This window comes from Rhinopithecus bieti, unplaced genomic scaffold, assembly GCF_001698545.2.
Source record: "Rhinopithecus bieti isolate Rb0 unplaced genomic scaffold, ASM169854v2 scaffold_1017, whole genome shotgun sequence".
In the NCBI taxonomy this organism is placed as follows: domain Eukaryota; kingdom Metazoa; phylum Chordata; class Mammalia; order Primates; family Cercopithecidae; genus Rhinopithecus; species Rhinopithecus bieti.
The window spans coordinates 3,921,033-3,938,145 of record NW_016803657.1 but is presented as its reverse complement, the minus strand read 5'-3'; the positions used below and the strand labels follow the sequence as shown (position 1 = coordinate 3,938,145).

The 17,113-nt window shown below is 53.9% G+C and overlaps 2 protein-coding genes across 8 annotated transcripts in view; both read left to right on the top strand.

The window, feature by feature from the left end:
* MRM2 (mitochondrial rRNA methyltransferase 2) overlaps nt 1-4,068 on the top strand; it is an 8,071-nt gene extending 4,003 nt beyond the window's left edge. Inside the window, exon 3 of the mRNA XM_017894474.1 lies at nt 2,720-4,068. Within this exon, the coding sequence (XP_017749963.1) occupies nt 2,720-3,159 (440 nt within the window). The 3' untranslated portion in view covers nt 3,160-4,068. The remainder of the gene's footprint in view (nt 1-2,719) is intronic.
* Nucleotides 4,069-5,236: 1,168 nt separating this feature from the next.
* Nucleotides 5,237-17,113, top strand: part of MAD1L1 (mitotic arrest deficient 1 like 1) — a 425,376-nt gene continuing 413,499 nt past the window's right edge. For 2 of the 7 annotated variants that reach the window (XM_017894422.1, XM_017894384.1), the window contains exons 1-5: nt 5,237-5,360; nt 7,527-7,706; nt 8,100-8,259; nt 11,695-11,835; nt 14,417-14,596. In XM_017894422.1, the coding sequence (XP_017749911.1) occupies nt 8,110-8,259; nt 11,695-11,835; nt 14,417-14,596 (471 nt within the window). In that variant the 5' untranslated portion in view covers nt 5,237-5,360; nt 7,527-7,706; nt 8,100-8,109. Of the gene's footprint in view, nt 5,361-7,526; nt 7,707-8,096; nt 8,260-11,694; nt 11,840-14,416; nt 14,597-17,113 lie in introns of those variants that run through there. The other 5 variants (XM_017894431.1, XM_017894413.1, XM_017894393.1 and 2 more) reach the window with 4 other exon arrangements.

Below are 17,113 nucleotides of genomic sequence, written 5' to 3'. Positions count from 1 at the left end.
TTTTTTTTTTTTTTTTTGAGATGGAGTCTCACTTTGTTGCTCAGGCTGGAGCGCAGTGGCGCCATCTCGGCTCACTGTAATCTCCGCCTCCTGGGTTTAAGTGATTTCCGGCTAGTTTTTGTATTTTTAGTAGAGACGGGGTTTAGCCATGTTGGCCAGGCTGGTCTTGAACTCCAGACCTCAGGTGATCCTCCTGTCTCTGCCTCCCAGCATCCTCGAGGTGCTTCCTGGTGCTTCCATCGTGGTCGGCCTGAACAGCCTTTTTATTGTTTTTCAGCTCAGCATTTATTGACTAAATAAGTGGATTCATGTTGGAAATGTCAGTTCCTTTTCTCATTGCTGAGCTTATCACCGTGGAGTCCTCCTAGTAACTGATTTCAGTGGTTTCTGTTCCCCTAAGTGCTCCTCAGATGAAGCAGGAGAGTGGCTCAGCGTGCCTTGTAGGAGGAAGTGACAGAAGGAGACAGCGTGAGCGTGATCTGCCTGGGCTTGTCCTCCCGGAAGTCACAAGCATGCAGCCAAAGCTGTTTGCCTTTGGTGGAAATTTCCCAAGGTTGTAACATATTGGATATTATAGGAGTGAAAGCTCAGGAGCATAAAGTGAGGTGTGAGGCCAGGCGCGGGGGCTTGCACCTGTAACCCCAGCACTTTGGGAGACTGAGGTGGGAGGATCACCCGAGGTCGGGAGTTCGAGACCAGCCGGGGCAATGTGGTGAAACCCCGTCTCTACAAAAAATTGGCCAGGCATGGTGGCATGTGCCTCTGGTCCCAGCTACTTGGGAGGCTGAGGTGGGAGGGGTCGCTTGAGCCTGGGGAAGTCGAGGCTGCAGTGAGCTGAGGCCATGCAGTGGAGTGAGACCCTGTCTCTCTCTCTCTCTCACACACACACAAAAAGATAACTTGCTGATATTTGAGCAACGCCAGTTGTAAAACTAAAAAGATGCCATTGTGTCACCTTACCTAAAACAAGACTTGTTGCCTATAACTGATTTCAGCGTCTGCCTCCCCCTCTTCTCACTCTGTACCTACATTCAAAGCCCCTCTCACAAGCCCAACGCCCCCATCTCCCCAACAGTCCCCTCCACTGAGGAGGGCCGTAGTTCTGTTGAGAAGTGTCAGAGTTGATAAGCTAAGGGTAGAGTCACAGATGTTCTTGTTCAGTCTGCTTAACAGAAAGGCTGTTCCAACGGCAGGGGGAGAGGAAGAGACCATGTTTCATTCCTAGTTTAAACATTGGAAGTCCAGGTATTTTGAAGATTACCTCATTTTTCAAAGGTAAAACCCCTCAATCTTCAGCCCAGGAAAATGGGACACCTCACGCTTCATTTTAGCTGGGTCTCCTGAGTAGCTGAGACTACAGCTAATTTTTATATTTTTTTGTAGAGACAGGATCTTGCTATGTTGCCCAGGCGGACTAGAACTCCTGGGCTCTAGCAGTTCTCTCACCTCAGCCTCCCAAAGTGCTGGGATTTTAGGTGTGAGCCACCGCACCTAGCTGGTATCAGTTTTTGTACATTATTTTGTATGTGTTCATTTTCCTCATCTCTTGTTTCTAGTAGTTTCTACATTGAAAGCAATTGGATTAGGCCGGGCGCGGTGGCTCAAGCTTGTAATCCCAGCACTTTGGGAGGCCGAGACAGGCGGATCACGAGGTCAGGAGATCAAGACCATCCTGGCTAACACGGTGAAACCCCGTCTCTACTAAAAATACAAAAAAACTAGCCGGGTGAGGTGGCGGGCGCCTGTAGTCCCAGCTACTCCGGAGGCTGAGGCAGGAGAATGGCGTAAACCCGGGAGGCGGAGCTTGCAGTGAGCCGAGATCCGGCCACTGCACTCTAGCCCGGGCAACAGAGCAAGACTCCGTCTAAAAAAAAAAAAAAAAAAGAAAGCAATTGGATTAAGGTGGAGAAGGAGAATGGATTTATTGATTTCATCCAGAGGCACTTTATGTACTAGTATATTCTTTTCTTTTTCTTTCTTTTTTTTTTTTTGAGATGAAGTCTTGCTCTGTCGCCGAGGCTGGAGTGCAGTGCTCTTGAGATGAAGGAAGAGTGTGCCTTGTAGGAGAAAGTGACAGAAGGAGAGAGCGTGAACATGATCTTGGCTCACTGCAACCTCCGCCTCCCGGGTTCAAGAGATTCTCCTGTCTAAGCCTCCCGAGTAGCTGGGATTACAGGCATGTGCCACCACACCTGCCTGAGTTTTGTAGTTTTAGTGGAGACAGCGTTTCCCCGTGTTGGCCAGGCTGGTCTCGAACTCCTGACCTCAGGTGATCCACCTGTGTCAGCCTCCCAGAGTGCTGGGATTATAGGTGTGAGCCACTGCGACCGGCCTATTTTCTATTTTAGTTTATCAAAAAGAGCACTCAGAGATAAGAACCCTTTTACAGAGAGCGAGCCTTGGGTAGTGAAATGATACCAGCTTTGGAATCAGAAGTTCTGGCGCTTGGCACAGGTCTGCCCATGGCTGAGGATGACTCTAGGACAGTCACTTCCTGTCTGGGCCTCAGCTTCTCAGATGTTAAGGCCCACGACCTCCCCCACCACGTGTCTTTATAGGATGTATAGATAGAAAAGGCCTGTGTTTACCTATTTGCACATTAGCTCTTTGCATTGGTCTTGACATTTTACTTTTATTTCATCACTTTGTTGCATGTACTGTATTTTTGTGAAAACATTCAGTGTGTAAATAAATAACACATTCACCATTTCTTCCATAGATCCCAGCTCTCCTGTTGGCTTCGTGCTTGGGGTAGATCTTCTTCACATATTCCCCCTGGAAGGAGCAACTTTCCTGTGCCCTGCTGATGTGACTGACCCAAGAACCTCACAGAAAATCCTCGAGGTGCTTCCTGGTGGGAGAGCAGATGTGATTCTGAGCGACATGGCGCCCAATGCCACAGGGTTCCAGGACCTCGATCATGACAGGCTTATCAGCCTGTGCCTGACCCTTCTCGGCATGACCCCAGACATCCTGCAACCTCGGGGAACATTGCTTTGTAAAACCTGGGCTGGAAGTCAAAGCCATCGGTTACAGAGGAGACTGACAGAGGAATTCCAGAATGTAAGGATCATCAAACCTGAAGCCAGCAGGAAAGAGTCATCAGAAGTATACTTCTTGGCCACACAGTACCAGGGAAGGAAGGGCGCTGTGAAGTAGTGAGGATTTCTTGTGCCGTTTTCATAATGGTCATTAGCTTCTTTTAAGCTAGAAACGTAGCCTGAGCTCCTTCCTGAAGAGTTCCTGGGAGATCTGAGCTGATTTTGGAGATGGAACAGGACAAGTGGGGAGTCTCTTTCTTTCTCTTTCTCTTTTAACCAAAAGAGATGACAAAACTAAGTTCAGGGGCCATGGAAAATGAAAAAGTCCTCTATATTGTGATTTGTGAAGAGAAAGTTATCAAGAGAAAGAGGTGAGGATGGAAGGATGAAGAGAGACAGACTGTGGGAAGAATCAGAAGGAATCCGCTGAGGCAGGGATGGGTGTGCCCATGTGTGCCTTGACGGGACTTCATCTTATAGACTGTTAAACTGTCACACAGAAACAGGCTTTCCACTGCTGCTCTGAGAGCACCATGCACAGGTTTCCAGTTCTTAGTGTGGCTGTTTAAAGTAGAAAATCTGGGGGCTGGGTGAGGCCACTCACACCTATAATCCCAGAAGGCTGAGGCTGGGGGATTCCTTGAAGTCAGAAGTTCAAGACCAACCTGGGCAACATAGCAACACCCACTGTCTCTACAAAAATGAAAAAACAACAAACCAAAAGAAAAATCTGAAATTTCCGTCTGGGGATTAAATTCTTTCTTTCTGGTGAATAATCTAGAAATTCATGCATTCTTCAAGCAGCAGAAGTTCCCGGAGCGATTAGGGAAGATGTGTGGTCTGAATTTATGCATGTGCTGGGTGTGCTTTGGTTTTTGCTGGAAATTTGTATCCGTGTCTGGGCTCCCAAGAACATAAAAGTAATTGCCAAAGCAAACAGTGATGTGGTGTGTTTATTTTCTTTTACTCTTCTAGGAACTCGATGCAGCTTTATATTTAATAAAATAGAGGTTGCATTATTGTAAGGGACTTTCATGCCTTTAAGTTTTGTTTTTTTAAAACTGGCTTCCTCAAAGTCATTTCCTGGAGTTGTACTCATCCCTCAAAGACGTGTGTTGACCGTGACTATGATTAAATTCCAAGCACTAGTGGGGTAAGTCTGGAAACCCAGGAATCGCCATCAGGGATCTGGGGCTTGGTCCAGCTCCCTGAAGGAAACTGCAGGTCAAATGTTTTGACTTTTTTTTTTTTTTTGAAACGAAGTCTCGCTCTGTCGCCCAGGCTGGAGTGCAGTGACAGGGCTCACTGTAAGCTCCACCTCCCGGGGTTCACGCCATTCTGCCTCAGTCTCCTGAGTACATGGGACTACAGGCACTCGCCACCAAGCCCGGCTAATTTTTTTTTTGTTTTGTATTTTTAGTAGGATGGGGTTTCACCGTGTTAGTCAAGAAGGTCTCGATCTCCTGACCTCGTGATCCACCCGCCTCGGCCTCCCAAAGTGCTGGGATTACAGGCGTGAGCCACGGAGCCCGGCTGCCAGATGTTTTGGCTTTTCATTTTATTGCTGGTTGCAGTCAGTTAAGTCCAGGGCCTCTCTTGCCCTACTCCACCTCGTTCTCATTCCGTTTCATTCCCGGGGCACACAACTTGGAAGTCTTTTTCTCTGGAAGAAGAAAAATTCAATGTAGACCCTTAGGAACAGCATCTTAGAGGGAAGCCAGGGGCTGGGCAGAGGTGGGAGGAAGAGAGGAGGCACACTCTTCTCAGGAAGGCTCCACATTGAAGGATAGACGAAGGTTACCGTAATAATAGTGGGGCCTGACCTCACCCCATTGGATTTTGTGGCCTGGCTTGCAGAGTACTAGGAGGTAGCCTAGTAGCATAAATTGCATTTCTAGTGGGCCCAGATAAAAGCAAAATAACGAATTGATTCAAGCTGATACTGAGTAGCAAAATTTTGGAAAGAGTCAACAGTGCAAGTTTGTTGCAGGAGGCTGCCATGGGCGCGGCTATTCTGCACATTACGGCGCGAGGCGAAGGCCTTAGTGGAAACGCGTCCTGCGCGGGGTCGGGGACCCCGACTGCGCCTTGGCCCGGCCTTCGGTTCTGAGTCCTTTCCGTGCGTAGTCTCCCGGGGGTGGCGGCTCTGGGTGCGGGCACGGAGTCCCCAGGACTAGCTGGTGCGAAGACTCGGTTCTTTACGGCCCGGTTCCCAACCAGGTCTCGCGAGAGCGCAGGCGCAAGTGTCGCGATAAGTGGGCACGGGCGGAGCGGAGGGAGATCCGAGCGGCGGCGGCAAGTGGGCTGCGGCTGACTGAGGTGAGCGGTCCGGCTCGCGCGGGCGGCGGGGTCCTGGGGTCCCGGGGGTCCCCGGGGTGGCAAGGGCGGGGCCGAGGGCCCCGGCCGGGTGTGCTCGCCAGGGTGGGGCACAAAGACCCGGACCCCGTGCCTCCGGACCGCGCGCCTGCCCCGTCTCCCATGGGCGCGCTCTCCTCTCTGTGCTCTCCCCTCCTCTCCCCACTCCCCTGTCCCCACTCCCCACTTCGGGCTGTGCTGGGTACAACGGGCCCCTCGCCTGGGTCTCCGCAGCCGTCCCTTGTGCCGGGGCGGGCGGCCGAGGGGCGCGTGCTCGTGGCCCCAGCCCCGGGGTCCCGCTGCCCACCGTGGGGGTCCCCGTGCCCGCCGTGGGGGTCTCCGGGCTAGGGTGCCGGCGCGCCGAGGAAGGGGCCTGAGCTGGCGCCTGGTGGAGAAGTCGGGGCTGCAGGGGCTCTGGGCATCCTGGTGTCTCGCGCGGGCCCGCTTTCAGGAAGGGGGCGTGTGGGCCCGGTTTCCCCTCGGGGATGGCAGGGGTCGCCCTGGTCTCTTCTGGGCAATGGAGGAATTGGGCTGTGGAGCCTCCCTGCAGGCGGGCCTGCCTCAGCGGGGCTCGCAGCCTGGGGAGCTCAGGGCCCTGCTTGCAGCAGGCCAAGGTTCTTGTTGAATGGAAACGCAGAAACTGCAGCTGCAGGAGTTCTACCTTCTGGCTGTTAAACGCGCTTTGCTGTTCCCCTCGTTAGGGCTGGTGGGCTGGCCTGCTGTGAGACCATCGTCAGCACAGGTGTTAGGGGTGCAAAGTTCTTTGCTGCGGCTTGTCTTCAGCCTTCCAACGCCAGACAGACCCAAGTTCCCAGTCTCCGTTCTGAACTTTTTGAAGCTTCGGTTTCATCATCTTTAGAATCTGTGTAAAAAGACCTGATTCACCACCTTGTTAAGATTGAGCTTACAAGTGTAGTGCTGGTCAACCTGCGGCCGCATTCCCATTATCTAGCAGTGGAAGACTTGAGGGATGTTGACCACGGTCCCCACAACTTTGCGAGTAGATTTCACTGTCATGAGTTGACAGATGAGGAAACTGAAGTTCAAGAAGTCTCGGTGCTCGGAAATGTCAGATACCTTTCTTTCCGGTACCTAGTTGAAAATAGTAGTAGTACTTATTAATGTCACTAGAAACAATGAAAATTAGCACAGCTGTGATGATCATCTTTACTGTCACTGTTGCATGCCTCGTTTCTGATTCCCAGAGGCCAGACGTTTTAAAAAATTAATTATTATTATTTTTTGAAACAGTGTCTTGCTCTGTTGTCCAGGCTGGAGTGCAGTGGTGCGATCTCAGCTCACTGCATGCAACCTCTGCCTCCTGGGTTCAAGCAATTCTCCTGTCCCAGCCTCCGGAGTAGCTGGGATTACAGGTGCATACCACCACATCCGGCTTTAGTAGAGAAAGGGTTTCAGCATGTTGGCCAGGCTGGTCTTGAACTCCTGACCTCGGGTCATCTGCCCGTCTTGGCCTCACAAATTGCTGGGATTACAGGCATGAGCCACAGTGCCTGGCCTTAATTAATTAATTAATATTTATTTATTTTGAGGCACAGTCTTACTCTGTTACCCACGCTGGAGTGCAGTGGTGCGGTCTCAGCTCACTGCAACTTCTACCTCCCAGGTTCAAGTGTTTCTTGTGCCACAGCCTCCTGAATAGCTGGGATTACAGGCGTGCACCACCACACCCGGCTAGTTTTTGTATTTTATTAGAGATGGGGTTTTGCCATGTTGGCCAATCTGGTCTTGAACTCCTGACCTCAAGTGATCTGCCTGCCTCCACCTCCCAAAGTGCTGGGATTACAGGCATGAGCCATCCCACCTGGGCAGGAGGCCAGACTTTTTTGTGAGTGCTCCTGGTAGTTACTTTCAGGCATCAGCTGACTGGATTCAGGAATTCCTAGAAACCTGGGAAAGCATCATTTTTGTTTTTGGGTGTACCTGTGAGGGTGTTTCCAGAGGTGATGAGCTTGGGAGTCTGAGTGGACCAGGTGCTGAAGATCCACCCCCCAGTGTTGGGGGCACCATCCAAGAGCCTGGGGCCTGGAGAGGACAAAAACAGAAAAGGTGAATGTGTCCATCTGCCTGCGGGAGCTGGGATACACCCTTCCTCTCCTCTCTCCTCAACAGCAGCTCTCCAAGCTCACCGGCCTTTGGTCTCCAGGACTCGTTCCAGCAGCTCCTCGAACTGAGAATTACACCATCGGCCCCCCTGGCTCTGAGGCCTTCAGACTTGGACTGTGTCACACTGCCAGGCTTCTGGGGCTCCAGCTTGCAGACGGCCTGTTGTGGTACAGTCTCCCTAATTGTGTGAGTCCGTTTCCCTAATAACGCCGTTCTCGTGTGTCTGTCTCTGTCCTGTTGGCTCTGTCTCTCTGGAGAACCCTTTTACAGTGCTGTGGGAGGACGTGCCACCTGAGTGCTGAGCCCCGCCTCTTGGGCGCCAGCTGTCTGTGTGCAGCTGAGACAGTCGGTGGCTCGGTGGCGGGGATTTGGCGGCATGCTTTCTTGCTTCCATTTTTTGTCTGGTAAATTGGCAACATGGCTCCCAGTTGCCTTTGAAGAATGTGGTTACGGACTCTGGTGTATTATGGGCTCCAATGAGCGTTAGGGGAGTGGGGATGTCCAGAGGCCCCGCTGACTGCACAGCTGATGGCACATAGAAAGGCTGGCCCTGACCAGTCCTTTGTCTGTTCCTAGAAGGAAAGCAACCATGGAAGACCTGGGGGAAAACACCACGGTTTTATCCACCCTGAGATCTTTGAACAACTTCATCTCTCAGCGGGTGGAGGGAGGATCTGGACTGGATATCTCCACCTCGGCCCCAGGTTCTCTGCAGATGCAGTACCAGCAGAGCATGCAGGTGAGTGGCATGGGCCTGGGTGGGAGTCTTCTCTGGGGAGACCCCTGGGCCCAGGCAGGGCCTGTTCGAGTCTTCTGTAGTTGAGGTGGGTCAGTATTAGCTCAGCCTAGAGACCAGCTACTCATCTTTCAGGCCTCACTGTGGCAACTCCTCGTTTTGGGGCAGTAGCTGGAGGCTAGTTGGGGCCCTGAGCCATCCTGGCTTGAAGGCCTGCCTTGTTAGCACCCTGAGTGAACCTGGGAGGCGGAGCTTGCCGAGAGCTGAGATCATGCCACTGGACTCCAGCCTGGGCGACAGAGTGAGACCCTGTCTCAAAAAAAAAAAAAAAAAAAAAGAATGCTGGCTGCTAGCTTGCTTACTGCCCTTTCTTGATAAGGACAGTTTTTTATTCTGAGATTAGGTCACATATATATGTGTGTGTATGTATGTATATGATATGTATATGTAAATGCTCCTTTATGAAATTATGAAGGTAATAGATGGTTGTTATTTTTATCACTGGCAAAATTAGAAGTTGCCAACTCTGAATTGGTTGCGGCGGCTCACGCCTGGCATCCCAGCACTTTGGCAGCCTGAGGTGGGCGGATCACTTGAGGTCAGGAATTTGAGACCAGCCTGACCAACTTGGTGAAACCCCATCGCTACTAAAAATACAAAAATTAGGTGGGTGCGTACACCTGTCGTCCCACCTACTCGGGAGGCTGAGGCAGGAGAATCGCTTGAACCCAGGAGGCAGAGGTTGCAGTGAGCCGAGATCGCGCCACTGCCCTCCAGCCTGGATGGCAGAGTTGGCAACTCTGGTCTGAAATGCTGTAATTTCCTTGATGCAAATGTCTGGGGCCTCTCGGCGTATCTGTCAAAGCTGTGGGATTCTAGAGTCTGTCTTGGACCTCAGAGGCCCCCAGTGCTCACCGTTAAGGGCTTCTCGGTGAGGGGATCAGTGATGGGGTGCGGTAGTCAGAGCGAGGTGGTGAGCAGAGTGATGGTGGCGAGCCCAGCCTTGGTCCCTGGCCCATGTCACGTCCTGTTCCTGGACTTCGCTGTGGTTCTTTCTCTCCCGCTGAGCCCCCGGCGTGGCAGAGAGGGCCTGGAGACTATGGTGGCGTGGCAGAGAGGGCCTGGAGACCATGGCAGGCCGGGGGAATGTGTGCTGTCTGGTTTATCACACATCTGTGTTGGTTTAATGCAAGGGCAAGCTTTCGGTTGCTTTCAGTTGTAGTTAGCTCCAGGCAGAGGTGGCACACGGATCAGGTGTGTCTGGGACTCCTGGTCCGTGCCGGTCGTGCCCCCTGCAGGTGGGGTGCCCACCCTCCTCAAGAGGCTCAGGTTTGACTGCAGACACAGAAGTGAGACCAGGAAGGCTGCTGAGTTTGAAGGGCAGTCTTAGGAATGCCCAAACAGCGGCAACCGGGAATCGAGACACGGTAACATAGTAATAAAGGAAGCGTGGGCTTGGGCCACCAGAGAACACAGGTGGGAGGACAGAGAAACTTCCCTCCCGCTGTCCTGGGCATTCCTAGCCTTGGCATGCTTGGCATTTGGGTTGGGTAATTCTTTTTTTCTCAGGACTTTCTTGTGCATTGTGGGCTGTTTAACAACATCCCTGGCCTCTACCCCTGGATGCCAGCCAGCAGCACACACATATGACCACCCCCCTGTGACAGTCAGGTGTCTCCAGACAGTGCCAAATGTTCCCAGGGGCAAAACTGGCCCCTATTGGGAACCACCACTCTACTCTGGTGCTTATCAAACTTTCACGTGCATGTGAACGGCCTGAGAATGTGTTTAAAAAGAAGTTTCTTTTTTTCTTTTGGAGACAGGGTCTTACTCTGTCATCCAGGCTGGAGTGCAGTGGTACAATGTTGGCTCACTGCAGCCTCCATCTCCTGGGTTCAAGCGATTCTCCCACCTCAGCCTCCGGAGTAGCTGAGATTACAGGTGCGTACCACTATGCCCGGCTAATTTTTGTAGTTTTGACTAGAGACAGGGTTTCACCATGTTGGTCAGGCTGGTCTCGAACTCCTGACCTCAAGTGATGTACCCACTTTGGTCCCCGAACTGCAGGGATTACAGGCGTGAGCCACCGCGTCCGGTCTAGATATTTTTTTTTTTCCTCCAAGGCAAACTCCTGCCCTGTCACCCAGGCTGGAGTGCAGTGGTGTGATCTTGGCTCACTGCAGCCTCCACCTTCTGGGTTCAAACATTTCTCCTGCCTCAGCCTCCTGAGTAGCTGGGATTACAGGTGTGCACCACCACGCTGGCTAATTTTTGTATTTTTATTAGAGACGGGGTTTCCCCATGTTGGCCAGACTGATCTCGAACTCCTGACCTCAAGTGATCCACCCGACTTGGCCTCCTAAAGTACTGGGATTACAGGCGTGAGCCACTGCGCCCAACCTAAAGAGAAGATTCTGATTGAATAGGTCTGGGGTGTAGCCTGAGACTCTGCATTTGTTAAGTGCCGAGAGATGCTGCACTGCAAGGCTCTGGGCTATATGAAGAGTTGGTGACTCTGCCTTTTCCTGCAACTGAGCAGGTCGTACCCAAAGGCCGGCTCTGGAACTGTTTGGCAAGTCTTCTGGGGCTCTGTGAGGCTCAGCTCACCTGTAATCACTAGCCCTGTGTGGTAGGCAGACTTCTGAGAGGGCCCCCAGATTCCAGGCTCTAGTGCACACTCACCTTCCTGCTGCCTCCCAGGTTTCAGTCAATACTGACTAGGTATCATTGTGGGATTGTGCAGATGTAATTAAGGTCTCAGATCTGTTGACCTTGAGATAGGGAGATTACCTGGGTGGACTTGATCCACTCCCTGGGTGGGCTTGATCTACTCACCAGAGCCCTTTAAGTCCAGACATCTGAGTCAGAGCAGTCAGAGACATGGCAGGAGCGGGATTTGACAAGGGAGATTGAATGTGGTTGATTTTGGAGATGGAGAGGTCCATGTGGCAAGGGATGTGGGCAGCTCCTAGGAGTTGATGGCCGTACTGGGCTGGCAGCCGGTCGGGAAGGAGACCTCATTCTCCATCCATGTGAGCTAGTGAGATGCTGAGCTCCACGAGAACATGTCTTGGTTGACTGCATTGATTTTTAGCCTGGGAGACCCTGTTCAGAGAACGCAGCCACCTACGTCAGGACTTCTGACCCACAGAGTCATTGGCTGGTAAATAAATGGGTGGCATTCGAGGCCATTGTGTTCACTAATATGCTTAATGTCATCTCAAAAGACGTCTTCCTCTTCCTAGGCCTTTTCACCTTCCCCTTGCCTGCCCGTCCCCTGTTCCCCAGCCTGGGGCCCGGTAGGTGGGGCACATGAAGACTTAGCGCAGGACCTGCAGGAATGGGTGCTCAGGGAGTGTGTCCGCTGCACGGAGTCACTCAACCTTGTTTGATGCAGTCACTGAGGGTTCTGTTTTTCTTCGGGTATGTCCCTCTCAGCTGGAGGAAAGAGCAGAGCAGATCCGTTCGAAATCCCATCTCATCCAAGTGGAGCGGGAGAAGATGCAGATGGAACTGAGTCACAAGAGGGCTCGAGTGGAGCTGGAGAGAGCGGCCAGCACCAGTGCCAGGAACTACGAGGTGGGTTCGTGTGGGGCGAGGGTCAGCCCAGCCAGCCACTGAAGCAAGGGGACTGTGCACTGTACCTGCCAGGTCGTAAGAAATCAGATCCCAGTACCTGGAAGCAAGAGGGCTGTGCATGGTACCTGCCAGGCCGTAGGAAATCAGAACCCAGCTGACTGGAAGTCTGACATGCCCTGTGTCACAGTTGCCAGGACATTCCTTCTGAGGCCACACATGCTGTGGGGCAGGTATTGGTTATGCTGGATGTCCTAGAGGAGAGTGGCATGAAATGGGAACACTTGCTGTGTGTGTTCAGTGAGGCTGCGGTGCTGGCACAGATTCCTTTGTTGGGTCTCCTGGTTTCCTCTTCCCTCTGGAAGAGTCGGAATGCAGATCTGACAGAAATGCTGAGTGGTGTAGGAGTGACAGGCTTAGGAGGTCACGGGGTGGCACAGGGTCTCGGGTCCATGCTGGGTCTTTGGGTTGGAGGGCCCTAGCAAAGGGTGCCGGCCTCAGTGGTGGCTGTGTGTTGCTCCTGGCTCACCCAGGGCAGCAGGGAAAACACCCTGTCCTTGGGGATGGAATTAGGTTTCCACTGAGTGTGTGAATTCCCTCTGCTCTGATGAATAGCACTTTGCCAGGGTTTCAGTCAGTGCTGATCAGTTGTGGAAATGCTGCCAAGGTTCAGGCAGAGTATTGGGCGGAAAGTCTCCTTGGCCTCTGTGCCCTCTTTTGGCGGGTGGGTGTCTAGCCCCTCCCTGGCATCATGCGGTTTATTCACACACTCTCCTAGGCCCTAGAAAAATAGCTCACATCTTCTGGGGTGTGATGCTGGTTGGATTCCTTGCCCCTGGCCTGCAGATCCTGGCTGTGGTGCGTTGTGTGGGCTCAGTGAGCCTGAGGTGCCACAAGGTGGGGGCCACTGCCTCAGGGTTGGCTCCATTGCTGCTTTGAGAGCTGTTTTCCCTGAGAGGTGGGGCTTTTGCCCATGGCCTGGGTGGGTCCTAGGAGGGACAGTCCTGGAGGAATCGGTGGGAAGGGGAGGGAGAGGCCACAGGAATCTCCCTAACTATTGAGGTTCCCTTGTTAGGGGTGGAGAAGTGGCACCAGGTCATTAGTTTGGAGGCAGCGTGCTCATGGCATGGCTGTGGCTCTCAGGCAGGAGGAACGGAGTGTGCAGCTGTTGGAGCTCCTCTGGGCCGAGATTCCCTGAGGGCAGGGCCCACCTGACTCCGCCCAGGATCTCCATTATGTGGCGTAGCTTATGGCGTTTTATGGGTGCTCACAAATGTTGTATTGAGGGAGGGGCCATTGTAGGGTCTCCGGGGGCCCTTTCTTGGGGAAATCCAAGAATGCAGGTGAGTGAGCTTACACCTTGGGCTCCTTGCTGAGCTCCAGCCACCTTCTAGCGGGACTTTCCATCCTTGCCCACAGACACAGCTGCTCAGGACCCCAGGAACAGTTGGAACCAGTAGTTTTCCAATTGTTCCTTGGAGTTCCACCTGGAAATACCTATTAGGGGTTGAGACCTAAGTGTCTGAAGTCCAACGACCTGCTGGCTGCCCTGTGTGCACTAGGACTGGCAGTCCCAGGCCTGGTGCCCCATCTGGCTGTGATGGTGCTGGGTGGAGCCCCACGCCAACCCCAGCTCCTGTTCTGCATCACAGAGGAGTCTCTTGGTTGTTGTGAAGCAGCCCTTGCAGCTCACAAGGGCTAGAGTCCCTCCGAGGTGCGGGTCAGCCTCTCTCAGAAGGCAACCACCTCTGTCACACCTCTCCTGGGTTTGGGCCGGACGAGGACAGCACAGGCTCATACTCCTCCCTGAGCTCCCAGAGTGCTTGGCGCTTCCCGAGGAAGGCAGGGCAAGGCAGGGTGCTGGGCTCTATCAGTACTCACCGCCTTCACCTCCTGGGACTCTGGTACCTGGCAGTGAACTTGCAGGGCCTGCGGGTCATTAGAATCAGGAGGTCTGAGCGTGCTTCTTGGTTATGTCCCATCCCAACCAGTGAGAGCCACGCAGCCTCCCCAAGGCCAGTCCTGTGGGGGTGGCTCTGGAGGTTTGTGTGATGGTGTGCATGTGTGGCAGATTTGAGCCCAGCGTAAACTGCTTCTGTCCGCAGCCTTCTGCCCACGCCACCTGTCTCTGCCCCCATCGTCTGCTCGCTGGGGGAGTGCCAGCTCATTTCAGTGCCGGCCAGAGTGAAGTTAGACAGGATTTGCTGCTGCTGTGAAAGCTCAGCTTTTCCCCAAGGTCAATGCTGAATTGTAGATTTCCCGTGCTCCCTCTCCCTGCAGAGGCAACTGCTGAGCAGACGGTGTGATGAATGTGTGTGTGATCTGTGCCAAGTGCCCGTCCTGGGAGCCCTGACCTCGCACAGTGCTCACCGTCATGGCGCCTCAGCAGGGGCGCCGGCGCTGGAGCTGGGTCCCAGGTCCCAGGTCCCAGGTCCCGTCCTGGTTCTGCTGCTGACTTGGCTGATGCGTCCTGCTCGCCTCTTTTTGGCGCCTCGGCCTGTTCTGAGAGAGGCGTGGGGGTGAGGGCTCCCCGCTGACCCTCCTGTGGGCGGCACGTGGCATCTGACTCTTGCTCTCTTGACAGCGCGAGGTCGACCGCAACCAGGAGCTCCTGACGCGCATCCGGCAGCTTCAGGAGCGGGAGGCTGGGGCGGAGGAGAAGATGCAGGAGCAGCTGGAGCGCAACAGGCAGTGTCAGCAGAACCTGGACGCTGCCAGCAAGAGGCTGCGTGAGAAAGAGGACAGCCTGGCCCAGGCCGGCGAGGTGAGCGGGGCCTCCGCTCCGCGGGGCCTGCCCTCCTAGCGCTGTTTTCCCGAGGAGAGGGAATGCATGCTGTTGTTCACCACTGCAGCACCGTGCCTGTGTTTTTAATTGTGCTTCCCACACGGGCAGCTGCGTTTTTTGCATAGTTGTAATCAGTAGAAGTATTAATTTTCCATTCTATAGTTTTCAATTAAAAAGTTGAGCACTTGGGCTGGGCGTGGTGGCTCATGCCTGTAATCCCAGCACTTTGGGAGGCCAAGGTGAGTGGATCACCTGAGGTCGGGAGTTGGAGACCAGCCTGGCCAACATGGTGAAACTCCGTCTCTACTAAAAACACAAAAATTAGCCGGGCGTGGTGGTGGGCGCCTGTAGTCCCAGCCACTCGGGAGGCTGAGGCAGGAGAATCACTTGCACCCGGGAGGTGGAGGTTGCAGTGAGCTAAGGTCGCGCCATTGCACTCCAGCCTGGGCAACACGGTGAGACTGTCTGAAAAAAAAAAAAAAAAGTTAAGCAGTTTTTTTGCCTTTATAATTATGAATTTTAAAGGCTGATGAATCCGTTTTTTGTCGTTTGTGGCCTTTAGTGTGTTTGCGTTCACTCGTGTATCTAATGCAGCAGGTAGCCCTTCCCTCAGCCCTCGCTTCTGTTGACTTTGGACAGACCTCTAGGACTGGGTTATAAGGTCCCCAGCAACGGCAGTCTCTGCAGCAGTTGTTCTCAGAGCCCCGGCTGAGGGCTCCAGTTTCCCTTCAGCCTTCCCTGTCGTGTATGGTGGTCTTTTCTGGAAATAGCTGTTGTTTTGTCAGGAGGCTTAAGTAGGCACGAATGGATTTGCATTTCTTTGACTATCTGCAAGGTCTACAGGCATCTGATGGTGTTGGAGAATTGCCTCTGAACCGGAGCCTGTGTGAACCACAGTCCTGGTGAAGGTTGCTTGCGTTTTAGAAACAGCCCGGATGTGGGCGCTGGTGGAAATTGGAATCTTCTGACCTCTCCTGTCCTTTTTCCGTGGCGATCAAGATCGCTGGTGCCAAGAGGAGACACGAAAATCTGCTGGCGTAGGGAGGGGGGTGGGGGTGGGGTGGGCAGGTGTCCCGCAGGTGTCCCGGAGGGGTCCAGAAACTGGCCCTGGGTCCTTTCTGTGGGTGGTGCTGGGGAAGTGTGTTGAGGTTGTTCCCCCATCTGCTTCTGGAGGGAACGTTGGCAGGAAAGGAGGTGTGATTGGCCTCCGAGAAGCTGCTCTTGCCTTGCCCGTGCTCTGGGTTCCAGTTCCTGTGTGCTGGGCTGTGCTGGAGGGGGGTCAGACCCTGTCCCCGCTGCCTGTGGGCACCTGCGGTTCCATGGGGGAGGGTGAGTCGTGCCCAGCACTCCATGAGGAGCAGAGGAGTGGGAGACTGGAGGAGCCGCAGGGTGGTGCCCAGTGGGGTGGGGCCCAGTGAGGGGGAGATCGTGCTGCTGCGGGTGCTCCTGCTTTGGCCTGTCACGTCTGAGCTAGGGTGGCAGCTCCTCAGGGTAAACCCTCGCTGCTCACTAGGCCTTGGCTGCCTTCTCCTGTCACAGGGCCCTGATTGTCAACCTCCTTACTCTGGAATTGTCTTATGTGCCTCTTCCTTGCCAACTGTCCGGCGTCCCCTACAACACGGGTGCGCCTGCGGGCAGGTGGGCTTGGCCCTGCATCCAGCCTGGTCCCGGCACCCGGTGTGTATTAATTGAGTTCAGAAGACCTCTGGGAGGATGTGTTTATTGGTAGTATGTTTTTAATACCTTCTTTTTTGACTCCCAGGTTGATGCTTCACCATTGGGTGAAGTAAACCGTACCCGTTGTGGGCGTTCGGGGAGCACGCCGCCCCCATGTGGGCCTTCCCAGAGCGTCGTGGGGTGGAAGGCGGTGATAGGCTTCAGCGGGCTGAGCTGGGCACGGGTTCTCAGGAACAGGGAAATAAGCACTGTGGCCTCCTTGTTTGTGGAGGTTGCCACCCAGCCAGGCCCACCCAGGTTGTTTGCTATGTGAGTTTGCCGTTGTCCTGCCCTGGGGGCATGGTCCCCAGAGCTGACATCACGCCCATGTGTTTCCGTGTGTTAACTTACAGTGATGCTTCTCAGGGTCTGTCCGGCTTCTCACATTGGCTCGACCCACGTGCTCTTTCTCTGAGGACACCTGGGGTTTTCTGAGCTTTTCCAGAGGGTTAGGGTCCTCAGAAGGTTGCCTGGTGGGGGTGGTCAGGATGAAGTGCGGCCATTCTGTCACGTGCGGGTTCCGTGCTGTTAGGCAGACCTGCTGTCCTGGAGGCTGCCAGAGGGGATGCTGGCTTTGCCTCCCCAGGGGCGCTCCTGCCTGTGCTATGCGCTCCCCTTCCAAGCGCACGGCCTCCCCAGCAGCTACCGCCTAGCCCCCAGCACAGCCTCCGTCTTTGTCCTGTTGGCTGGCCAGTGCCTTGCTGTTGTTCGAGGGTGATGTCATCAGCAAACAGCCGGCATAGTAGCATTGGGGTGGCTGGGGAGGGACGACAGGAGCCA